At 44.1% G+C, this 26,733-nt stretch overlaps 1 protein-coding gene across 2 annotated transcripts in view; it reads left to right on the top strand.

Moving 5' to 3' along the window:
• The window catches only part of ARHGEF38 (Rho guanine nucleotide exchange factor 38), a 205,664-nt gene extending 182,228 nt beyond the window's left edge, over positions 1-23,436 (top strand). For both annotated transcript variants that reach the window (XM_029596932.1, XM_029596928.1), the window contains 5 exons: positions 6,149-6,469; positions 7,959-8,099; positions 8,833-9,031; positions 9,534-9,796; positions 18,807-23,436. In XM_029596932.1, coding sequence (XP_029452792.1) covers positions 6,149-6,469; positions 7,959-8,099; positions 8,833-9,031; positions 9,534-9,796; positions 18,807-18,992 — 1,110 coding nt within the window. In that variant the 3' untranslated portion in view covers positions 18,993-23,436. The remainder of the gene's footprint in view (positions 1-6,148; positions 6,470-7,958; positions 8,100-8,832; positions 9,032-9,533; positions 9,797-18,806) is intronic.
• Positions 23,437-26,733: the final 3,297 nt, after the last annotated feature.

The following is a 26,733-nucleotide window of genomic DNA, read 5'->3' as shown; positions in this document are numbered from 1 at the left end:
GGAGATATGGTCTTGTTGCAGATCTTAGTGTCATCCGCAAAAAGACAAACCTTACCTTCTATCCCGTCCGCAATGTTCCTCAGAAAGATATTGAACAGGACCGGTCCCAGCACAGACTCTTGCGGCACTCCACCTAACACTGCTCTCTCTTCAGAGTAAGTTCCATTTACCATCACACATTGTTTTCAGTCTGTCAACCAGTTTGCAATCCAGGCCACCACCTTGGCACTCACTCCTAAGCTTCTTATTTTATTCACTAGTCTCCTGTGCAGAACCGTCTCAAAAGCTTTGCTGAAGTCCAAGTAGATGACATCGAGTGCTCTTCCTTGATCCAATTCCTTGGTTACCCAGTCAAAAAAGTCTATCAGATTTGTCTGACAGGATCTTCCCCTGGTGAATCCATGCTGCTTCTGGTCCAGCAATTTTTCCGACTGTAGATAGTTCACTATTCCTTCTTTTAACAGTGACTCCATTACTTTTCCCACCACCGAGGAGAGGCTAACCGGTATGTAGTTACCAGCCTCTTCTCTGTTTCCACTCTTGTGAAGCGGAATCACCACCGCTCTTCTCCAATCACTCGGCACCACTCCTGTTTCTAGGGATCTATTGAACAGGTCACACAGCGGACTCGCCAGCACATCTCTGAGCTCCCTCAGTATCCTGGGATGAACCTCATCAGGCCCCATGGCTTTGTCCACTTTCAGTTTCCCCAGCTCTTCCCATACATTCTCTACTGTAAATGGAGTTAAATCTACTCATTTACAGTAGAAAATGTATGGGAAGCATGATCGTTATCAATATAGGCATAATAAAAATATTAAATAAATAAATACATAGATAAATTATGTTGAATATGCTGTATTGTTTGTGATAGCCTCAGCAGTGGATAAGAAATCACCACTGTGGAGGTTGTGTGTTAATGTGTTTGACATGAAAAAGTAATAAAAAAAGATTTAAACATAAAATTTAGCCAGATTACATAAGAGCGTTCTAGGAAGAGTTAAGTAATCTGGCTAAGTTTATCCTTAGATATTCAGAGTTAGCTAGATAACATATCTGGCTAACTGTTGTGCCTTAGAGTAGCCCTAAAGTCAGCCAGATAATCTTTATCCGGCTAACTAAGATAGACGGGTATATATTTAGCAGTGCGGCTGCACCACTGAATGTTTATCCTGCTAACTCTGCAATACGGCTAGTGACTGAATATTACCCCTATAGAGACTAGACTCACTTGTAGTGAGTGAGGTATAATGCTAGAATTGTTATGGGCATATTTCCTTACCTCTGTCACATATGCAGAACACATGGAGACCCCAGATTAGAAATAGAAACATGCAGACAAAAACTGAGTGTCTGACCTAGTAAAAGATAGTATTTGTTTGCCAGTGTTAGAATTGTTTGTTTTATGGGAAAATAAACTTTGATTCTCTGAGCTAGTAAAGGGTAGTATTTTTTTTTGCCAGTTTTAGAATTGTGAATTTGCAAAGGTCATTAACTTGATCTGAGAAAGTGAGAGTTCTGGTTCATGGATGATTAGTTGCTAGTTGATTCCCACCCTCCCCCCTACCTTTCTCTCATTTTTGATATACAGAGTACTACCCCCACTAGAAGAAAAGTCTTCAAAATTAGTCAATTAGGGCCAGATTTTCTAAACTACCGTGGCTTCCTGAATCCCGATGCTAATGGGGGGTAGGGGGGGGGGGGTGAAGCAGGGGGCGGGCCTGCAAAAGCCGGCAGCGATTGCACCTCCGTGGTGCTATCGCTGCTGGCTTTCGCACCCAATAACGCCATCGTAAAGGTGGTGCTATTGGGCGCGCTACTGGCGGTGATAAGGAGCCTAACCTTTTTGCCGTCAGCGAAGTTTCCGCTGCATCCGCCCAGACGCCACCCCGACTTCTCCTCTCCTGGTACTGACACCGCCCCGACTCCACCCCGATCTAGGTATTGCGTGTGATATCAATAGAAAATGACCCCCTTAGTGATTTATAATAGCATTCAATTAATCCTAATTTTAGTGATTGATTAACTTTAGTCCTGCTGCTAGTCATTCTCTAACTTTAATCACCTAATTTTCAAATTCAAAAACCATACTGACTAATTTTAAAAGGAATGTGTGTGCGTCCATAAACGTGTCTGTTGGCGCACAAACGGACATATGCTACAATTTTATATCTTGTGCGCAAGAATGTGCGTATCATTTAAAATACCCCTGCTGCACATAATCTTAAGAGGCGGATTGAGTAAATGTCCAGCGTGACGTTCTGCTGGGGCTTTAGTGGATTTTACTTGCATATGCATGCTCGCATGAGCACCAATTTGTCCAGTTGATATTGAAGTCTTCAGACTCCACTGGTTCTTTATCCTGCAAGCCCCCCAATTAACTCCAAACCCACATGGTGTGCTGATGGCCCTAAAACTTGAGATCTCTAGACTTGCTCCTCATCAGGACCAGCAGCAAAATTACATGGATAGCAAGCCGAAGTGCGCCATGGTCAGCTTTTTTAAAATTTGGATGTACGCGCATAACTCTTGGGGACCTCCCGGGACCTCCGCTGGACCACCAGGTACTTTAAAAATTTGGGGGGGTGTTGGGAGGGTGGGGGATGCAAAAGAATTAAATTTAAAGGGTCAGGGTGGGTTTGGGGTTTATTTTTAGGTGCCCTTTCTTCCCGCCCTCCCCCCAAAACAATAAGGGAACCCTTATTGATTCACATCCTTATCAGGTAGATCCTCAGTGACGAACGATCGAGAGAGGGCGTCAGCATGACCATTCATATATCTTGAACGGTAACGGAGAACGAAATTGAATCTCATAAAAAAGAGAGACCAGCGGGCTTGGTGGCTGTTCAAACGCTGGGCCTGGTGTAGGTATTTTAGATTCTTATGGTCCATATATATCGTAATCTGGTGTTGTGCCCCTTCAAGCCAAGGTCACCATTCCTCAAAAGCCAATTTGATGGCCAACAGTTCTTTATCCCCAATGCCATAGTTTCATTCAGCAGGTGTAAAGCATCGAGAAAAGAAAGAGCAGGGGTGGAGCTTATGTGTAGTGGAGAACTGACTCAGCACCGCCCCAACTCCAACGTCTAGCTTGATAAGGAGGAATAATGGTTTGAGTACCCATCATGTCCAAAATGGGAGGCCTCTCTTCCAGAGAAGTAGAAGATGGTAATTTTGGTATATCCCTCAAATACTTTTGCAAAAATTCCAACCAGGGAAGACAAATTGTGCACGGCGGTATATATGCATGAATATGACTGCGCACAGATTTATAATAGTATTTTTGTGATCCATGCATATCAGATATGTGCATACTTTTCTTACCTATTTTAAAAATATAGTGTATGCACATATATTTTATACATGAAAATAAAGTAGGACTTACTTATATAAATTGGTATAATTTAAAATATTTGCATGTAATTGAAATTACCAGTTTTACCAATTAGTCCACCAAATCACCCAGTCCTTCTGCAGGTCATAGAGGCCCCCCTGTTTCTTCAGCTTGAACACCCCACAATTCACCCGTAGCTCATAATAACAATAAGTATGTTTAATATCAGTTGTGTAAGATAATTAGCAATGTAAAATTACACAAAAGTTGGCAAATCTAGGTTCCCCTTCTCTATTGTCTGTATATGTTTCATATTGTAGCCCGCTCTGAAAGTAGGAAGAGCAGGTAATAAGCGCTTTTTAAATAAATAAATAAATAAATAAATAAATAAAAAATAGCAACTTATGCATATAAATGTTGGCCCTGCCCCAGAATGCCTCCATTATAGGAACAAAAGCAAAAATATGCACGTATGTTTGATGTTTCTAAAATAGCATGTACTCAAGTAGATGCTACTTATGTGCATATATGCTAATTTTTACAAGTGGTTTAACTCTTGGAAATTCCACTAAATATTTTTTTCTACAAAAGAACGATAATCTTTTTTAGTGGTAGAACTGCAGGTGAGGAGGCATACGATTCTGTAATTAGGACTGGCAGGGCCAATGGAATCTTTTGCATTAAAGATGATGCTTTCTGTGAAATATTCTGTTTCTGTTTGTGCTAAGATCTTGTGGTGGTATGGTGCCTGTATCCTGTGCCAAAAAGTGTGATATACCTTCCTCTTTGTTGGAGGGGAATGGTGCTTCTACCATGAGAAGACTTTGCCCTTTTCAGTTTAGGCAAAGGTCCTTCAGCTTTTGAATATTTCCTCAGGTCACTAGTTGAAGTGATTCCAGGAATTCCTTCAGGGTGAGACTTCTATATCTTCTGGCCCTCAGGGCTATAAGAGCACAGGCAACACAATTTCTTATTTCTGCTCATCCATATTCACTAACCAACAGGCTTGAAGGCTCTCTTTTCCTGTAAATGTGTACTGTACTTTCTTTAGTATGTTATTTTAAATGTATTTTATTTTGTCTTATATTTAATTTGAATTACTTTAACTTATTTTAAACTTATGATTATGTAGGTAATATTTGTAAACCGCCTAGACCTACTAAAAAATTGTATAGGTGGTGTAGAAAAGAATGTTTCATGACATTCTGGGAGAGACCTTTTTGAGTCTCAGAAGGGACATTTCTGAAAGTCTAGCACAGTGAAAAGAAGAGAGGCTAAAACAAACTCAATTTTCTGAGCTCTGAGAGAGCTTTTCCATCCTGGCATCATCCTACTTTCATAGATGACTTTATCCTGCTTATCCACAGAGAATGAGTTGTGCACACAATATTTATGTGGTTAGAGGGGGAAAATACTCAAATCATGGTTTATGTGCAGGTAACTCCAAAAGTTATCCAAATAAAGCCTTTGAATATCAAGTTCTATGTATGTAAGAATTGAGAACTGGCACAGCTAGCTGTGTTTTCTGAATTTGGTATCTACTAGGCCTAAAATGTACCACAGCTATGTATCATAGCTACCAATGTTTTGTTTTGTTTTTTTATTGGGGTGGGTCTGCACACTTAGTTTTTCTATGTTCCACTTCTGTTTTCTCCCTCAGTCAGCAATGCAGACTTGGGTCATCTGCTTTTTCCTCAAAATTAGTGCATCCCATGAGAATCTGTGGAGCTGTGAAAAATCAATAGAAACTGTTCACTGCAATTTCTACTATTTATCTATTCTACCGAGCTACTAGATATATGCATTAGCACTGTACAGATACACATAAGAAACAGCCCTGCTCCATGGAGCATACGATCTAATCAAGTCAAACATATATGCCAAGAGTTTATGGGAAGTGTGTTTATTGTAGAGAAGTGGTTAGGATTTAAAAGCAGGTCTCAGAAAGGTGAGTTTTTAGACTGGATTTGAATATGGCCAACGAGGGAGAATGACATACTGACCCCGGACGTTTCTTCCAGACTGATAACACAATGACATGGGGAGAGCTAAGCTGTGGGGTCAGGGACTGACTGTTCCTTGTGCCTGGACACCACAGCTCCTTATGCTAATCAGAAGGCAATGCCACAAGAGCTGACTGTATGTTCCCAGCAGCACGCAAAGGGCCCAGCTGGCAAGAAGAGCAGGTGCTGAGATCTCAGCCCCTTTGTGCTTATTTCCAGTCATGTTGGTTTCTTTTTAACCCAATAAGTGATGAGAAGAGTGCAGTTTGTGTGAGGGGAAAGTGAGTGATGACTGGGAATTTGCTCCCATTCTTGTTTTTGTGTTTCCTTTTCCTGCTGAAAATTGAAAATGCTGTAAGTCACCTTGAGCATTATTTGGGAAGTCAGGCTAAAATGAAAAGAAATTCTAAAAGAGATGTGCCAGAGATGACCCAAAACTGACAACATGAAGTATAGATAATGTAGCTGGCTGTCAGCTGAGAGTGAGACAAGCAGTTCTTTGTGCTTAGGAGTCAGGAAAGAGTGTAAATATAGATACTTAACTTTAAATTTGTATATGCAGTGTCATGACAAAGGTATATAACATTCTTTTCGTCATGGGCACTGTAGAGTGTTGCCTTGCTTGGCAGGCACCTGCTGTTCTTTACAGTCTTCCCTTGTTATGGTGTATGATGACAATTCATGTTCTGGCAGTGGAGTAGGACATGCTGGACTGCCAGGCCCAGGCACAGCCTGCCAAAGAGTAGCTTTTTATTCACAAGCACTTTTTTTTTCTCCTGCTGCCTGATTGTGCCGATTTTGCCTCTCACAGGCAGCCCACTTGGACGGGCTCGTCTGGATGCCGCTCACCATGCTGCAGGCCATGTTCCCGGGCCCACAGAAGCTCATTCAAAAGCGTTATGACAAGCTGCTGGACTACAATAGCTATCTTCAGAAGTCACCGGGGGACGAGCTGGACCAGTCCAGGAGGGACTACGAGGCCCTCAACGCGCAGCTCGTGGAGGAGCTTCAAGTGTTCAACAGGGCAGCCAGGAAGATAGTGTACAACTGCCTGCACTGTTTCATCACGCTCCTGAGAGAGCTGATGTTCACAGCACTGCAGACATCCTCGGCAACAGCAGTACCTGTACCGGTAAGCATTTCAGCTAGATAAAGGTTTAAAAATAACCCTATCCTCTGTACCATTGATTGCAGCCCAGTTTGCTTTCCCATGCCTTATCTTTTTTTGCTCCTGCTAGAGGAGGAAGTGTGCCTGGAATTTATTGTTAACCTGCATCAATATCAAGCAGGCACTGTGTTTGGTAGTCACTCTCTTTAATCTTCTAAACCACAGGTAAATAAATAGATAGCTGAACCCTTACCTGAGCCCTATAAAGCTTATCAGCTTGTGATGTAAACATATCCTGTCTCTCTGGAGTCGAATCAGTGGCAAACAGTTCCATAGTTACCTGCTGACTCTCATGGCACAGTTGCCATATCATTATCTTTGCAGTGAATAGGATTTTGTAAGGCATTCATTTTATTTGTACCCATGACATGTTTGTAATGCAGTGCTTCCTTTTACATTTCTCTCTCTCGTTCAAGTCTCAGGCACCCTGGCTCCAGATCCAAACATGTCCTTTCTTATATTATGCTCCTCAATGTAAAAAAAATACTTGTTTGCTTAAATGTGATATATACCCCGAAAAGCCATTTATTATATTTGGTGCCTCATTGTAACCAGCTCTCAGAAAGCAAAACATTTCCAATATTTCCTTTTTACCTAAATGATCTGCCTACTGTGATAAGTGGGGCTATATCTTGCCACCTGGGAGCCCTTTGGCATGCATGTCTTCCAAAATACTGCACTGAGAGTATTGCCTGTCACACCACTAGTGAAAGGTAAGGATCCCTTCAATATATATTTCTTTGGCCCAGCATTTCCCCCTTGCTCCTTTGAGCTAACAGCTTACAGCTCAGTAGGAATCAGCCTTCATTGGATTATGGCATCATAAAATCTTCATTTGCAACTGCTTGGGCATTTCTGCCCTATTTTCATATCCCCCTCCCCCCCCCCCTCCTTGGTCAGGAGCTACAAACCATGACTCTCTCTGCAGCCCCTCTAACATGAGCCCTAAATCTGGCCACAGGGGTCACAGATGAGTGATGACTGAATTTTCTCTAGGGTCCATGAAACATTCAAAATTAGTTTTACCTTCTAGTTCTCAGAATCTGCTTCATATTGTGGAATTTGACATTTTACATCAATACCCTGTATATGTAACACATTTGCTTTTTGGTGTAATATTGACTATGCTGGTTCAATTTTGCTATATTTAATTTGCTGTATTTTTTTTTTTTTTTTTTGCTTTGTTAAAATTTAACAGCAACAAAAAAAAACAACCCCTCAACACACTCCACTCTAGGATTTCAGTAAAATTCAGAAAGAGAACAATACATTACATTTCTGATCTTACTCACAGAAATTGATCAAAGTTACATCATCATAAAATTGATTATCTTTCTCTATGGGTCAGATGTACTTGAGAATTTTGTTCCCATTCTCTGTCTATGGAGAAAAATGTGTAGTGCATCTGGCCCTGTGTGTTTACGTAACCAAATATCTCTCTCCATCTTTGCAGCTGCCATCTTCCTGCATCAGTGAAGTTCAGAACCAAGTGATGGAGATGCTGCAGAGTCTCAGCTTTGTGAAAGAGAGCAGTAGTGGTACTTTTATCGAAAGGAAGTTGAGTTTTGAAAAGAAGAAACCCGTCCCTAGCATAGTAAGTGTGCTGATCCAGAAGAGATCTGGAGACCTCTGAAAGCGCAGTGCTTTTTCAGATCTCTTCCCCTCTTGTTTTGCGGGATTGACAGCGGTGATTGATGGTTACAGTAAAGCTGTCCTCTCAAGCAGAGTGGAATAAGATTTAATGACCATCACCGGCATCATGGAGTAAATCAGTTTGCAGATAGGGCCTCTTCGGGCCATCTGATGTGGCACTCCTATGGACATCCATGCAGGGGACCTAATTCTGGGTTGACTTTTTGGTAGAGGGTGAGTGTGACTCAGGCATGTTTTGGAGATGATGCGCTCGAGTCCCAGGAAATAATGTGGGGCAAGGCAAAGGAACGGGAAAGAACTGTTACCTGTGTACTGTAAAGGCAGCCCTGAAGGGCCAAAAATAAAAGAATCCAGATTCTGAGAACTTAGATTTGCCTGGTCTGACCATCAGGAGAGAGTAGGAGTAACAGAAGAAAATGGCCAGGGGAAAAAAATCCCATCTGCTATGTTACAGAAACAGTTTAAAGCAATAGTGTAAATTTCGGGGTAAAGCAGAATGTGAATTTGCTGTGAGTATAGGCTGTAGATTTTTACTGAAAGATTATCCCACGGAAGATGGCAATGGACATTATGAAAAAGCTGATACTGTAATTAAGAGGTAAATATATCTTTCAAAAGACTCAGGGGCACCATTGATCCCTTTACTTTGTTCTTTTTAAAATTTTCTTTTTAAGCCTGAATCTCCACGTCAGACTGAAAACCAGAGATCCAAGCTGCTGGCTACATACAGTGCCGAGAAACTTTATCAGGCAAAGCGTAAATGCAACGCCACCCAGGAACTTGATATAGATCTGTACGAAGGGGAGCTGGTGGGTATCGTGGAGCAGAAAGATCCCCTGGGAAGCACCAGCAGATGGTTTGTGGATACAGGGAGTGAGTTCTTTCTTTTTCTCTTATAATAAACAGTGTATTTTCTGTGCTTGGCATAAACCAACTAAGCTTTACCAGTTTCGGTTACGAGCAATGGGGGACTAGTTTTTTGCTGGACTGAAATCCTTATCTGGCAAAGGTGCCAATTCATGAGGGATATTTATCTGAAAACGTGACCGGTTTGTGGCGTTCAAAGTCAGGAGGTCTCCACTAACTACGGTAGATGGAAGTGCAGTCCATGCTGCTTGGCTTTTGTGATGGGAAGGAGAATGAAACAGGAAGAAATCCCAAGCAGCCTTGAATGAAGATCTGTAGCACGTTAGCTCAGTCAGTTGGAAGCTCAAAAGAGAGTAGAAGGAAGTTGCCAGTGGGTCAAAAAGAAAACCAAAGGTTTCAGTAGTAGCTTGAAAATATCTTTTATAGATATATAGATGACACAAATTGTAGAGTAAGAGGATGACTTTAAGTCATAGAATAATCTCTTTTCTTTATTTTCTCTTTCTAGTCATGCAAGGCTATGTGTATTCTTCTTTCTTGAAACCCTACCAGTCGGGGAAGACGCAGAAGGTTGTGGCAGATAACGGTTTCCCTTATGATGATTTTGATAACATCAGTCTTTTTGTCTCATCACGGCCTGCCAGTGACAGCACTATCAAAATGGCAGGGAGAAATGCCAGCGATGGCAGCCCCCTTCATAACGGCCCAAGAGACAAACCCGAGATGAATGGCACTGAGACAGATAGCTCTCACGACGTGGATGATCAGCATGTAAGTGTATGCAGTGTTTTGGGTCCATCCGTTTCAGTGTTTCTGCAAACTATAAGAGCTGCTCCCAAGTATATAGAGATATAGCTTGCTTCATATACCTAGGTGTTGTATTAGACAAACACCTTAATTTTCATCCACACATCAAATCCCTTCTAAAAACCGGCTTCTATAAACTCCACATCCTCAAAAAGCTCAAACCCCTCCTCCACCTTCAAGACTTTCGCCTTGTATTGCAGTCCACAATCCTATCAAAATTAGACTACTGCAATTCTCTTCTCCTAGGCCTGCCCTACGCCACAATTAAACCACTACAAATCTTGCAGAACTCCATGGCATGAATCATCACAGACACTCGTAAGAGAGAACACATCACACCCATTTTAAAAGAACTGCATTGGCTCCCCATCCCTTTCCGTATAAAATACAAAACCCTTACAATACTCCATAACGTGCTTCACAAAAATGACCACGAATGGCTCAAGGAAACACCACGTTTCCGTACCTCCAATCGTCCATCCAGAGCCTCCACGGCGGGCACTTTACACATCCCACCCCTCAGAATAGCAGACCACTCAACTACCAGAGAGAGAGCCTTTACCATAGCCGGCCCCTCCCTCTGGAATTCTCTTCCCATGTATCTCCGCCTTGAACCTTCCTTACCCAACTTCAAAAAAGGCATCAAAACCTGGCTTTTCTTACAAGCATACCCTGACTCCAATCAGACCTAAACCCCCTCCACTGCCACTTCCAATTCCCTTACCCCTTCTAATCCGTTGATGCATCCTAGGGAATTGCTGATTTTGTAAATTTGTTAATTTTTATTCTCAGTTTTTTAACACAGTTCCTATCAATTTCTCTCTCCCCTAGCACTTCACTACCTTTCTCCTTCCCGCAACTTCTGCGCTTACTGTCACCTGACCCCCATCCTCTCCTTTTTCCTTCACTGCTCCACCTCCCTGTTATTTGTAATTTCCTCTTCCTCCTTTGCAATGTTGATTGTGAACCGGCATGATGTGTCCTATGAATGTCGGTATATTTTAAAAGCATTTAAATAAATAAATAAATAAATATCCTTTTCATAATTGTATCAAAGAAGCAACAAGGTTTCAGGGAATAGCATTTTGTTTTGAAGTAAGATTTTCAGATTTTATATTAGCTTTTAATGTACATTTTAATAGACAATGTACAGCTGGCTGAGACTGCATATCACACCAGGTATAAGCCCCATGAAATGGGACCATTTGACAGTCTCTACTACTGGGCGTCTCCAAACCCCATTTATATTTCAAAGAAAGTTGTTACGCGCCCCACCCGCGGTCGTCCCGTGCACGGGACCGCTCACCTTTGGGGTCACATAGCGGGTCCCGGTCCTTTCTCCCTCACGGCTGTTGCAAGTCCAGCTAGGCCCCGGCGTCCCGCAGTGGCGGTCACCGGGCCTTCAGTCATGCGCCGAGCCTCACACCAGGCCTCGGCGTCTCAGCAGCTAGCCATGTCCCTGCGTGCGCGCGGACCAGGCACCCTGATGTAGGTTCCAGGGTGGGGCCTAGTTCCGCGGCGCACCCTGATTGAACTCTTGTTAAAAGGAAGTTCCTGGCCTCACTTCCTTGCCTTGGCATGTGGTGCAATGCCTAAGGTGAAGAGACCTTGATCTGAAGGTCGTGGGTTCAAGTCCCATGCTTGGCGCTTCCTAGAATTGATTCCTTGTTTGTGAGTCCCAGCCCTCACATCCTTGATTCCAAGAACGCTCATGGGTTCAAGCACCCACTTCAAGAATTCCACCTTGGGTTGGTTTGTTCCTGAGATTGCCCTTGCTCATGTACCTCCTTGCTTGTTCCTAGGATTGTGTTGTTTGTCTCCCTGGTCTTACCTAGGACTGACTTTCTGGTAAAGACCTCAGCTTGTTCCTGACCTGCCTGCCAAAGACCTCAGCCTGCTCTTCGACCTTGCCTGACCCTTGCTTTGTTGACCATTCCTAGGACTGATTCTTGGACTCTGACCTTGCTTGATTCTGGCTCTGTCCCTAGCCTTGTCCTCACCAACTCTATTCTGGTTTGCTCTCTTCCAACCTGTCTCCAGCTTTGAACCCAATAGCGCTCTTCCAGTGTCTGTGGGCATGCTGGACTCTGACTCTTCCAGGAGACCCTGCGAGGCCCACCTAAGTCCCAGCATCCCGGGTCCCATGGGCTCCACCCGGGGGGACCTTGGGCTTCCAGCGATGAAGACCTACACTGCCTCTGTCTCCTTCCATGCTCCGCCCCCTGTGGCCAGTCTCTGTACTGCCACAGGACAGGGGTCCACCCCTGAGTGCAACAGGTTGCCAAGGCCATGGACTCGATGGAGTCTCCTGCCTCTAGGGCCCTACCAGGACTGGCTGCTACCGTAAAGCAACATCATCAAGCCTTGGAGATGCTGGCTTCTTCAGTGGAAGAGCTACGCTCTCAGATACAAGAGACTGCTATAGCCAACCCAGTGGGCCTCCCGGCCACTATGCTTCGTAGAGCAATTCTGGCACTTCCTGTACCTCCTAGATACAATGGAGATCCACACTCCTGTCGTGGCTTTCTTGATCAGTACTTTATGCAATTTGGCCTCCAGCCTTCCTTGTTTTGAAAGAGATCACGAAGGTCACCTTCATCCTGTCCTGTCCTGGTTGGAAGGGAAGGCACTGGCATGAGCCTCTCCCTTATGGGAACATTCTGATCCCATCCTCTCCAAGATGTCTGATTTCATTACCCTCTTCAAGCAGACCTTTGGAAATCCTGCTCGGATGGCTATTGCCAGTCATAAACTACTCCACCTCCGTCAAGGGTCAAGGACCCTCTCCGAATATACGGTGGAGTTCCGAACCTTAGCCACAGAACTTGAGTGGCAAGAGAATTGCTTACAAGCCATCTTCCTAGATGGACTCTCATCTGCTCTAAAGGATGAGCTCTCCATCTGTGAGACTCCCACGTCTCTAGAGGACCTGATCTCGCTTGCCGGAAGAATCGATCATCGCCTCCGGCAAAGACACCTAGAAGTAAAGGCTCCACGCTCTTTTCCAGTATGGCCTGCAAGTGCACCCCTGCAAAGAACATCACCCCACCACCTTCCTCCACGGTGGAACCCATGGAAATGAATCGTGAATCGGGGACGGCTGTCTCCCACTGAACATCTCCGCCGTAGAAAAGAAAGGCTTTGCCTTTACTGTGGTACTTCTGAACATCGTCTGCAGTGCTGTCCAGTTCGTCTGGGAAACTGCAACGCCTGAGTCCGGCGGGGGTCCCGAGCTGGGGCGCAACTGCTTCTAGCCCTCAACTCCTGCTTCAAGTATCCCTGGGCATTAAGACCCATACATTTGCTACCCCTGCCCTTATTGATACCAGTCTGAGTGGCAGTTTCATTATGGACGTTAACGTCAAAATCTTGGGAATACCTCTCCAACCATTAGAGGCGAGTCTCCGTATCACTTCCATTCAAGAAGAACATCTTCCCGATCTCATCACCCATCGGACCGTACCTATTCACATGTCAGTGTGCACACTCCATAAAGAAGAAATCTCCTTCTATGTGTTGAAACGCTCAATGCATCCGGTAATTCTGGGGTTGCCTTGGCTCCAGACTCACGAACCCCAGTTCGATTGGCAATCCCTGCAACTGGTACGGTAGGGTCCGAAATCCCAAGTTACCTGTCTCCAGCTGGTGTTTCCTGTGATTCCGGTTTTGAAGTCTACTACGCTTCCTGGTCTGCCTCCAGTGATGTATTCTCAAAACAGAAAGCAGACACTTTGCCTCCGTTACATAAGTTCAACTATCCCATTGAATTGCTGCCAGGCACAATGCCTCCCAAAGGCAGAACCTATCCCTTGTCACAGCCTGAGACGCAGGCTATGTCAGAGTATATAAAAGAAAACTTGAAAAAGGGTTTTATTCAACCATCTGATTCGCCCACAGGAGCGGGGTTCTTCTTTGTGAAGAAAAAAGATGATGGACTCCGCCCTTGCATAGACTATCAGGGCCTTAACGCCATAACGCATAAGGACCGTTATCCACTACCTCTTATCAGTGAGTTATTTGATCGCCTCGAGGGCGCTAAAGTGTTTACCAAGTTGGATTTGAGAGGTGCATACAATTTAGTACATATCCAACCTGATGACATCTGGAAGACAGTGTTTAATATGAGGGATGGTCATTATGAATATGGGTCATGCCCTTTGGGCTATGTAATGCCCCAGGCATCTTTTAGCGTCTCATGAATGAGATCTTCAGGGACCTCCTGAACAAGTTTGTTGCCATCTACCTTGACGACATTATAATATTCTCCAAGGACATCGAAAGTCATTGTGAACATTTTCGTACTGTCTTTCAACAATTACGAGAGAATCATCTCTATACTAAAATAGAAAAGTGTCTATTTGAACGCACTCGTCTACCCTTCCTAGTGTATATAATATCTCACCGTGGTTTTTCCATGGACCCAGAGAAGGTCCAAGGAATCCGTGACTGGCCTCAGCCAGTTGGGCTTCGAGCCTTACAATGGTTCCTAGGCTTCACCAACCATTATCGAAGCTTCATTGCTAATTACTCTTCCATAGTTGCTCCCCTTACATCAGTGACTAAGAAGGGGGCTAACACCTGAGTCTGGACACCAAAAGCCATCGTGGCCTTCCAGAGGCTCAAAGATGCCTTCAGCTCTGGCCCATGTCTCCATTACCTGGATTCCAAATGTCCATTTATCATCGAAGTAGATGCCTCAGCTATCGGAGCCAGGGCCGTCTTAAGCCAATACTCGTCCACGGGCAAATCAACTCTTTGTTCATTCTATTCGCACACGTTCACCCCCACAGAACAACCCTACACAATTGGCGATCGTGACCTACTGGCAGTGAAGTTAGCCCTTCAAGAATGGCACCCTTGGTTGGAAGGGGCGCAGCACAATTTCATTATATTCACGGATCACAAGAACCTAGAGCACCTCAAGGAGGCCCAGCTTCTGAATCCCCAGCAGGCCTGCTGGGCCTTGTTTTTTGAGAGGTTCGACTTTAATCTCTGTTTCCGTCCTGGTTCAAAAAATCAGCGAGCTGACGCGTTGTCCCGATCCTTTGAATCTGAAGACTTTCCAGAAATTCCTAGTTATATCATCGATCCTGCCTGTATATCCCTAGCAGCAACCACTATGGTTCCAATTGGGAAGACTGTTGTTCCTCGCCGACTCCAAGAACGGGTCTTAAAGTGGGCCCATGACTCAAAACTCACAGGCCACCCTGGCCGTGCCAGGACACTAGAGATGCTACGCCGGCACTATTGATGGCCCACCATGGTACAGGACTCGTGGAGTTATGTGGACTCTTGTCCCACCTGTGCACAACAAAAGCCGCCCACAGGAAAGCCCTGGGGCTTGCTACAGCCACTCCCAGCGCCTACGGAACCCTGGTCCAGAATTTCAACAGATTTCATCACGGATCTTCCTCCATCACAAGGCAATACGGTGATTTGGGTCGTAATCGACTGATTCTCGAAGATGGGGCACTTCATCCCGTTACCAGGTCTTCTGTCAGCCCCGGAACTCACAAACATTTCTTGAGAAACATCTTCCGACTTCATGGACTCCCCAAGGAGAGTGTCTCCGATTGGAGACCACAGTTTGCCACCAAAATACTGGCGCTCCCTATATCAGAAATTCAGTATTTCCTTGAGTTACACCTCGGGCTATCACCCTCAGGCCAATGGGCAGGCCAAGAGAACGAATCAGACCTTGAAAGCGTTCCTACGCTTATATGTCAATGACCAACAGAATGATTGGTCAGACCTCCTCCCTTGGGCCGAGCTGTCACATAATACTCACCTCACAACAGCCACCAATGTGTCTCCCTTTTCGGTGGTCTTTGGAAGGCAGCCCCATCTGCCCCTTCCTGTTCCTGTTTCGGTTCCGGCTCCTGCAGCACAATCCATGGCTCAAACCATCCACCAAGTATGGACCCAAGTAAGAGAACATCTATCGCAGGCCGCTGAGCAAGCTAAACGCACCTCGGATCTCCATCAACAACCTGCTCCACTCTTCCAACCTGGACAGAAAGTATGGCTGAGTGCCCGCCATATTCATCTCCCACTTTCATCTCATTGGCTGGCCCCGAAGTATATCGGTCCATTCCCTATCCTCAGAAGAATGGGCGCTGTTTCCTATCAGCTCCAGCTTTCCCGGTCCTTGGGCATCCACAACACATTCCACGTGTCCTTGCTGAAGCCTCTTGTCCTCTCATGACCTTCTCGCAAAGACCCTCCAGCTCCACGCGTCTCGGCAGAACCCGATACTTCTCTCAGGTAAGAAAGGTTCTAGACATCCAACAACGCTGAGGCAAATGGGAGTACCTCCTCACTTGGGAAGGGTATGGGGCCGAGGAGAATTCATAGGAACCTTCTCAGAATATCCTTGACAAGGATCTCCTGAAGATCTTCCATAGAAAGAATCCTGAGAAACCCCAGCCACATAGGGTGAGGCCTAGAAGTGAGGGTACTGTTACGCGCCCCACCCACCGTCATCCCGCACATGGGACTGCTCACTTCGGGGTCACACAGTGGGTCCCGGTACTGTCTCCCTCGCGGCCCTTGCAAGTCCAACTAGGCCTGGGCATCCTGCAGCGGCGGTCGCCGGGTCTTCAGTCGTGCGCTGAGCCTCACATCAGGCCTCGGCGTCTCAGCAGCTAGCCACGCTCCTATGCACGCCCGGACCAGGTGCCCTGATGTAGGTTCCAGGGCGGGGCCTAGTTTTGCAGCTCATCCGGATTGAACTCTTGTTAAAAGGAAGTTCCTGGCCTCACTTCCTTGCCTTGGCATGTGGTGAAATGCCTAAGGTGAAGAGACACTGATCTGAAGGTTGTGGGTTCAAGTCCTGCTGTTGGTGTTTCCTAGAATTGATTCCTCATTCATGGGTCCCAGCCCACACATCCTTGATTCCAAGAACACTTGTTTCCAAGCTCGTGGGTTCAAGCTCCCACTTCAAGAATTCCAAGAGCATCTATACCTTGGGTCGGTTTGTTCCTGAGATTGCCCTTGCTCGTGTACCTGCTTGCTTGTTCCTAGCCTTGTTCCAGGATCCTTCTGTTCCAGTTCTGTTTGTCTTACCTCGGATTGACTTTCTGGTAAAGACCTCAGCTTGTTCCTGACCCAACTGCCAAAGACCTCAGCTTGTTCCTGACCTGCCTGCAAAGACCTCAGCCTGCTCTTCTACCTTGCCTGACCTCTGGATCTTGACCCTTGCTTCGTTGACCACTCCTCAGACTGATTCTTGAATTTTGACCTTGCTTGATTCTGGCTCTGTCCCTAGCCTTGTCCTCACCAACTCTATTCTGGTTTGCTCTCTTCCAACCTGTCTCCAGCTTCGAACCCGATAGCACTCTTCCAGTGTCTGTGGGCACGCCAGGCTCTGACTCTTCCTGGAGACCCTGTGAGGCCCACCTAAGTCCCAGTGGCCCGGGTCCCTACGGGCTCCTCCCGGGGGGACCTCGGGCTTCCAGCGGTGAAGACCTACACTGCCTCTGTCTCCCTGTCCTGTGGCAGTCTCTGTACTGCCACAGGACAGGGGTCCACCCCCGAGCACAACAAAAGTATCACGGGTAAGCATGGAAAGGAAAACGGTGAGCGAATACTTTTTTGTTTATGAAACTTCCATTTCAACATCGTCTGTGAGTTTCTCAATCAGAAAATCTTTGAATTAGGCCTTGAAAAACGAGGACTGGCCCTCCCCTCTCCCCAGGTCTTCATGACCTGGAGCCCAGTGGTCACCCTGGCTAGTACTAACATGAGTGCTCCCCTTGCCAAGAGAATTTGAATTTATAAAAGTAATTGTAATTTGATAGTACAGTTATGCTGTTATTGCCATAAACTGATGATTACATATTGTGAGAAAGACAGTTCATATTTTACATATGCTTCTCCTTATCGCTGTAGAAGCTGAAAATGGTAGGGGTTTTTTTCCCCTGCGGGGTGGATTTTTATAAAAGAGTAAATTTAAACTTTGGGGCCAACGCACTAAACAGCAAATATTTTTGCCAAAATGAGCGGGCATCACAGGAAGTTTTTCTTATGGTACCGGCTCATTTAAAATACGATGCAACTTAAATTTGTGACATTTTTCTTGTAATACAATCCATGCTATATCATGGGCTTCATCATAAAAAAAATTCCTGGGCATGTAGTTAAGTTTTTTATGGAAAAATGTTAGGTTGTGAAAATTTTCATGCAAAATTTAACTAATGCCAAATTACTAATAAGCTGATGTGCATAATTTCTCAGCTCTTTAGTGATTTTGTATAAGTTGAAGGGGGAGGGAAGAGATGGAAGGCTCCTGCCAGCTGGCTTCACAGCTTTGACCCCTACATTGGGGCAGGCTGGGCCTAAAGGAGCACACACACAGATCTCCAGGGACAGGAAGGAAACAGAAGGGGGCTGGTGATGTGCAGCTCACCCTGGGGGTTTTTGGGGGTTTTTGTACATTTTTAGTGCTCCATCAGCACAATGCCTCAGGCCCTGCTTAAAGTTCTAAGTTTTAGAAGAAAAGCCTGACTACAGATCTGTGGATACAATGGTCAAAACTAGGACTGACCCAGCCTGCCCTTGATAACTTGGAGTCATTAGATAACCCTACTTTATATATGGTTTTAAAATTCTGTCTCCACTTTGGAAATAATAATAAAACTGCACAACTGATTGTTCTCCCAAAAGGAACAGACTATCACGTGGTGAGGACGCCTTCATTCGATGGTAGTGAAAACCAGTGCAGAAAAACATTGTGATGAGTGGGTGTTTGGATTAGCCCCGGAGATACTTGGTTCATTCTCATGGAGATTTTTTTCCTTTGCACATCTCCAAAATTAACAGAATAGTGTGACTTCTCTTAGTGAGGCAATTATTTCAGGAAATCGCTTTAAATAATACACGGAAAAAAGTCCTAATCAGAGACTGGAGAGGTGGAGAGTCAGGAGTCATGTTCATGAAAAGAAGGCACATTGCTGACCTTTTGATTTATTTTCAGATTTTCTACGCAGTTTATGCATTCCAAGCACGAAGTCATCAGGAACTCAGCCTCCAGGAGTACCAGCGGGTCCGGATACTTAGGTTCTCTGACCTGAGTGGCAATAAGGAGTGGTGGCTAGCAGAATCCCTAGGACAGAAAGGCTATGTGCCGGCGAGTTACCTAGGGAAAATGACTTATGCCTAGAGGTCCAAGACTGGTGTCTTCATTCAAAACTATTTCTTGCTTCAGCAAGAACAGAAAGGCCGTTGCTATCAGCTGCAGAAAGTGAATGGAATATTGCTTGTGGGCTTCGGTAAAGGTGCCAGGTCACTCCACACCAGCAGGAACATTTGAACCCATCTTTGGGGTCTGTTTATCATCCTGTGATGCATGGTAATAATATATAGCCCCCACTGCAAATAATGGGATATGTGGTAAATATAATACGCGCTACCAGAAAGCATTCTGGGATTATTAGTCCTAGCGTGGTCAATACAAAACACAGCACAACAAACCCAAACTGTTCAAAAATTGGACGTTACAAAACCAAGGCTGGTTTCAAATGCTCAAGAATTGGTTGGCATCTCTGGCTGTGACTTTATAAAAGATTATAATGTGAAGTTATACCTCAAAAAAGGACTTTAGAAGTAAAAAAAAACTTTGTGAGGAATCTATCAGAAACTATGAAGGAGGCTGCCTTACTTGAAGATTTACTGCTCAACAACTTGTATTATTTCCTTGCCAAAATGAATCATTTTTAAATGGCTAACTGACACTTTCATGTAGAAGTATATACAAGTGCTACATTTATTTTATAATATATGTATATAAATATATATATGTGTGTATAGCTATATATATATATATATATATCAATAGATATATCCATATATATGCGCGCACATTATTTTTTTTCCACAGGAGAGACTACATTAGTATACACAAGCTCATTTCCTTTGCTAAACTTCACAGTGCAACCTCCTGCTGATCAGCCATGTGCATACCAGGCAGCTGTCATGAAGCAGTTAGGGGCTTTATCATTTTCACCTCAAATGCTAAAAATAGGTTCTCAGCTTTAAAAGAAAAGAATAAATCTATCCATCACTTCCAATTTAGTAAATGATACTAAAATTACCATCTGCAAGTTAATACTGAGGGGCTGAATTTTCCTCAGAACCATAACCTAATTAAAAAAAAAAAATAATAACAAAGAGATTGTGGCAAAAATAACTTTTAATGGGATTCTCCAGGCAACATCTTCTTGTTTAGTGTGGACATTGCCAAAAATAAAAAAAAAGAGAACCTGAAATGTGCAAGTTAAACAGCTGGCCAGTGAGAGAATGGGTGAATGTGAACTTCACCGCTGCGGTAGAAGACAAACTCCTGACCTTGCCAGCGACAAAGGCTTGCGGCCAGTCCGTTCACCATGGAAAACCAGCAGTTTACTCTTGTCATCCTTTTCTATTTTATACCTTCCCCACTTCAGCAACAGAACTCCTCCAAAATACCACTGTTGCCAGCATGTTCTATGGCAAAGGAAGCTGGAATTGTGGGATATCAGTTCCCATTGCATGATGTGACGAGAGGTTGTTAAAACCGTACTGAGACTAATTTTATCAACTCAGCAAATAACGGCCACTGCCTGGAGAGCTGAGGGGCCTCACAATCCAAGGGAAACTTAACAGCTAAGAAATGGCCAACCCTGCAGTCCGAGATTGTGCCTCTTGCGCAGCCAGAGGGCTCATGGGACCGCAGGATGTTGAAGTGAAGCCAGAATGTCGAGCAGAAGCCCGCTAATTATTTTTCAGATATTATAAAGACATTACAAAGCACCTCAAGTTCTTAATTCTTTAGGTTTTGTTCCAAGCTAAAATAGAGATAACATTTTCCTGTAGCTGGTTGGAATGTACAGGGATCGTTACACTGCGTGCAATTAGAGGTGAGACCTAGAGGGGGCAAAGTCCGCAAGGGTCCTTTTCACCAATGGGACTCTTTACCAAGTCTCAAAGAGAAAGTAAGCTCCTCCTTTCCCTTTGAAGCCTGCCACATGTGCAAAGTCCCTGCAGACTTTTACACATTGCTTTTTGTTTGGCTAGATTTTATAAGGAGAATAGCACGTGTAGGCTTGGCAGTATTATCTCGGGAGGGTTATTATTCAATACTGCCCACGACATGCAAACGCCTCCCCTCCACATGACTAATGGCATGGGTGCCGTGGAACACCTTTAGACATGCTGCAAGAGGGCAATTCTCAGGCAGCCAGCTTATACGGGTCAGGCATTATTTCTTTGAAAATCGTCCTCGCTGAGAACATTTTAACAATGAGTGGTAGTGCAAACTAGGCTAGCACAATTGCTGTCATAGGAAATATTATGCTGACGTAGCCACCCCTCCCCACCCCCTACTGTTTGCTGTGATGGTCATGAAAGGCCACAAGCAGGGATGTGGCTTCCAGTGAGATCTGGGGCAACCTGTGATGTTCCTGTGTCATATGACTGGATCGTGACAGTCATATGTTGATACAAAACCACCAGTGCGAGCTTAGGTATAAAACCTGATGTTCAACAAAGGAAGGTCCAGTATTCATGTAGGTTTACAAATAAGGAAAAATTAGTAGCACAAGTGGGATTTGCTTAAGATGTAAACAAACAAACTACTCCCAAGCTGGCTGCAACTTGCTTCCTGTTCTGCTGCAAATGTCTCCGGAACAGGCTTTCTGCCCTAGGGCGTCCCTGCAATAGAACAGCCAGCTGCATGAACGTGTACACCAGACCTGACTGTGCCAGCAGGCATGTACCACCAAGGTAGGAGAATTATCAGAACACTAGTAATAACCCTTGCTTTATTCATTAACCCCCAAAATATTAAGCAATCCAGCTATTTGCTTGGTTGAACAGGATTCCATGCTTTGCATGTAGTCACTCAGTAGTGCTTGTGAGGCAGGTGTACCTTATTTTAAAAGCACCCCAATGAGTTAGGAGTGAGGTAAAGCTGAGTGTCCAAGTCACACGGAATGACCTTCTTACATGGTATGTGACAACAGCACTTAACCAGTGTGTCACAAATACAAATGTTAGGAAAATAAACAATATTTGGCCAATTTAGTTCAGTTTTTAGAGATTCATTGATCTCTCCCTAATAAGAACATAAGAAGAACATAAGAACATGTCATAATGGGTCAGACCAAGGGTCCATCAAGCCCAGCATCCTGTTTCCAACAATGGCCAATCCAGGCCATAAGAACCTGGCAAGTACCCAAAAACTAAGTCTGTTCTTTACAGAAAGTATAGTGGGTGCATGGAATAACTTCTCAGAGGAAGTGATGGAGGCAATGACTGTATCTGAATTCAAGAAAGGATGGAAGAAGAATACAGGATCTCTGAGGGAGTAGGAGGGATTGAAGAGATGAGTAGCTGGGTGGATGGGCAGACTAGATGGGCCATAAGGTCTTTTTCTGCCATCAATACCTATATCCACCTATTTGGGATATGTGGCAAATATTCTTTGCATAAAATGAGATTTTATGGAATGATACATTTCTGAAATATTGCTAATTGCAGAGTGATTAGATGGTTAATTGTATGTAATTAATATGTTTCCTTAATCTGCCAATGAAACTATCTTTTTTAAAGATATTTTTTGTTTGTTTTAAAGAAGAAGGGTCTCAAAAAAGAAATGTTACAGATAATATGAGGGATAATAATATGCTTGTATGACCTATGGTGAAGTTAAGAACTCACATACAGAGACCCTACTACAAGGTAATTATTTTGAGGAATGAGCTGATGAAGGGGCTGAGACCCTGAAGCATTTCTCTAGTTGGACTCCACTTAAATTTTTTTTAATGAACTGTGAGCATAATAGTAGCATGTGGTGAAGTTATCATTCTTTTTGTGTTTATGGATTTGCTTCATTGCCGTTCATTGAGCAGATCCTGTTGTTACTTGTCGCACTATTAACTAGCATACTCTAAAAAAGGTTTGCTTTTTTGAATGAAGGGCGGGATCTTTGAAAACTGTACTTGCAACTGCATAATGCTTGGTGTTTGGCATCCTTGGCTAGGCTTGCTGACTCACCTCAGGATCAACCAACCAGTCTGATTCAGTTTTGCCCCAATGCATACATGGATTTGCAGTTCTGATTGTCCCATTATCTCTTGACTTGTATGTTTGTCTTGATTAGCTTGCAAGCCTATTGAGAAGGGACCATCTCATAGAAACATAGAAATGATGGCAGAAAAGGACCAAACGGGCCATCTATTCTGCCCAGCAAGCTTGAGGTAGCATCAAAAGTAAAAGGGTTATTGGTTAAGGGTAGTAACAACCACATCAGCAAGTTACTCCCACTCCTACTTGTTTTCCCAAACCTTAAAATTTAGTGTCCTCGATGGTTGCTATCTGAGTCTGATTCCCCCCCCCCCCCCCCTACTGTTAAAGAGTAATATTGGAGCAGAGAGCAAAATTGAAGTTGCATCAACAGCATGAAGGCCTATTGGTTAAGGGTAGCAACCACCATACAGCAAGTTACATCCATGCACTTCCCTCTTCATTTCCATCCTTTAGTCTCTAGGAATCCACAGTGTTTATCCCATGCCCCTTTGAAATCTTTCACTGTTTTTGTCTTCACCACCTCTTCCGGAAGGGCATTCCAGGCATACACCACCCTCTCTGTGAAGATATATTTCCTGAATTTGGTTCTGAGTCATCCTCCCTGGAGTTTCATTTCGTGACTAATTTCTTTCCAACGGAGAAGGTTTGTTGATTGTGCATCATTAAAACCTTTCAGGTATCTGAAGGTCTGTATCTCCCCTGCAACTCCTCTCCCCCAGGGTGTACATATTTAGGTCCTTCAACCTCTCCTCATAAGTCATTTGATGGAGATCCACCACCATTTTTGTCGTCCTTCTCCGGACAGCATCCATCCTGTCTCTGTCCCTTTTGAGATATGGCCTCCAGAACTGAACACAGTATTCCAGGTGAGGTCTGACCAAGGACTTGTACAAGGGCATTATCACCTCTTTTTTTTTTTTTTTTTTTACTGGTTATTCTTCTCTCTGTGCTGCCCAGCATTCTTCTGGCTTTAGCTATTGCCTTGGCACATTTCTTCACCGCCTTCAGATCACCAGACACTATCACCCCAAGGTCCCTCTCATGCCCCGTGCACAGTAGCCCTTTACCACCCCCCCCCCCCCCATCACATACATCTCTTTTCGATTACCAGACCCCAGATGCATTACTCTGCACTTCTTGGCATTAAATCCCAGCTACCATGTCTTCAACCACTGTTCAAGCTTCCTTAAATCATGTCTCATTCTCTTTACTCCTTCTGGCATGTCCACTCTTTTGCAGATTCACAAATAGACAAGCTTTACCTTCTATCCCTTCCACAATGTTGCTCACAAAGATATTGAACAGAACCATTCCCATTCTCTCTTTAGAGTAGGTTCCATTTACCATCACACGTTGCCTTCTATCTGTCAACCAGTTTGTAATCCATTCCAACACCTTAGTGCTCACTCCCAAGTTTCTCATTTTATTCATAAGCCTCCTGTGTGGGAGCATATTAAAAGCTTTGCTGAAATCCAAGTAGATCACATCGAGCACTCTTCCTTGAGCCAATTCTTTAGTCACCCAATCAAAAACATCAATCAGATTTGTCTGACAGGATCTTCCCCTGGTGAATCCTTGCTGCCTTGGGTTGAGCAACCCACCGGATTATAGATAGTTCACTATCCTTTCCTTCAGCAGAGTCTCCATTAATTTTCCCACCACTGAGGTGAGGCTAACTGGCCTGTAGTTTCCAGCCTCCTCTCTGCTCCCAACTTTGTGAAGTGGGACCATCACTGCTCTCTTATGTGTTATTTGTACTGCACTGCACATGTCAAGCAGCGCTATAGAAATGTTAAATAGACGTAGTAGTGATTTCCCTAAGAAAATCAGAATTACAAGGCCAAGCATACATGCAATTGGGCAGAATCAGAACCGGATCAGCCTGATGGGTTGACCTGGGGGTGAGCTGGCAACCCTACTCAATGGCCTCATCTACTGCAAGGGTGGCAATGATGATCTTTCCTGAGGACAGGCACTGCCTTGTAGTGGCTGAGCTGTTCAGTGTGTGTGGAAAGGGCTTAACCATGAAATGCCTAACAGCAACTTAGTTGAAGGGGGAGCTAGTGTCAATAAGATGCAGCCAGTTATCTGAATCAGATTCTCCCTGATCCTGAAGTTTTGCTGTTTGGCTGTGAATGGTAACTACTGAAAGAGCTGAATTGTGCCTAGTGCTGGGCACTTTTATGAAGCTGAGAGAGGTACTAGCCTTCCAGATTTGAAATATTTCTACATATCACCAGTCCAGCCTTACTCTCAGCCAAAAAGATAAACCTTATATATATCTATTATACTGTATATAATGAATATATATTATCTCAGCACATTCACTTTGAGAAAATGTTTGCCATCTACTCAGTATTAACACATGAAATGTACTGTTTCAGTTCTAAGCTGAACAATGTCTAACTTTATTTCAAATGGACAAAAGGGATCAGATGTCAATGAACACTCAGAGCATATTTGGCTTGTTCAGGGCCTCTTGATCAATTTGAGGCTACTTAATCAGGGCTCTAGCATCAGAGGCTGAATACACAGTGGAATGAAACACAGACATTTTTCTCATAAATCTTTTTTTTCCATCTTGTTCCCTGTGGCATCCCTCAGGATTGCCTTGCCATCTACAGAAACAATAGCTTTGCATGCAATTCTAGAATTTACAGTAGAGGTTTTTATGAACAGATCAACTTTGTCCTTATGCAGCTTGTCTGGTTTTGTCATGGCTATGTGCACCACCACTCATTTGCTAAGCGTGATCTAGCCTGTCTGCATATGCCCTGCAATAACCAGGTAGGCTATAGCCTATTTGCTTAACAGGAACTTTTAGGACTGTCTGTCTCTGACTTTGCAGTATACAGTTCATAACCATTGCACTTTCCTTATCAGGGAATTCATGTAATATCTATTATATATCTGAGCTCTTTCAGCAAAAGGCATGGCATTTGTATCCCTTATCTGAACCCTGTAGAGAATCCCAAGCAATACAAAAGTATCAAAGAATGTAGCAGTCCCTCTGATGTTGGTGCTTTTGAAGGACCCACTCAGGGTTACTTTCCTTTTCAGAAACTTACCTCTCTTTTCTTGAAAAAGGAGGCACTTTGCTACTGCACTTCTTTCTAGTTGAAATAGAATAACTAGTTACAGGTGCTCCAGAAGATACTGGAATTCAAGGCTCCGCTTTATTCTCCTGCACCATTCCTGCCCGAACCAGCTTCAGATGCTTGAAGCTTGATCAAACATTGAGCACTATGCCCACCTCTCTTGGGGAACTGGCTCTTCCATACCATAGGTCAGTTCCCTGACTCCTAGGAAATGTCTGTGCAAAAAGGCACAACCCTTAAATAAGGGCATGGCCTTGATGGTCCTGTGGCCTAGACTAGTACTCCATTCTATCAGGCTTGGCCATAGACAGTGCTGAAGGGCCTGCCCCGAATCCTAGATCCCAAGGGCTTGCATACTCCAAATTTCTTTATACTTAAATGAGCAACCCAGGGCTTAGGACACAGTAGGCCCAAAAGCAAAATCAGTTGCCTAATACCCCACTGGCTTACCATACCCCACCTTCCTAACAGAGAAAAAACACAGGACAGTATAAAACAGGATAAGATACTTTACATTCCAGAAGCCCTAACGTCTGATTCAGAGCTTTTTAAGTTTTTGAAAACACGAAAGTACAACCACCTCATAACCAATGAGATGTACACGCCAAAATATTATCAGCAATACACATCTGACTACCCAACCAGCAACCGTAGAGCAATATTTTACTATAATCTTAAGTAGACATCTGCAGTCTTTAGTTCATAGGGCTTCCATTCACAGTTATAAAAGAAATAAAA

This window comes from Rhinatrema bivittatum, chromosome 1 (genome assembly GCF_901001135.1).
Source record: "Rhinatrema bivittatum chromosome 1, aRhiBiv1.1, whole genome shotgun sequence".
Taxonomy (NCBI): domain Eukaryota; kingdom Metazoa; phylum Chordata; class Amphibia; order Gymnophiona; family Rhinatrematidae; genus Rhinatrema; species Rhinatrema bivittatum.
Note: the sequence above shows the minus strand (reverse complement) of the source record. Positions and strands in the feature narration are given on the sequence as shown.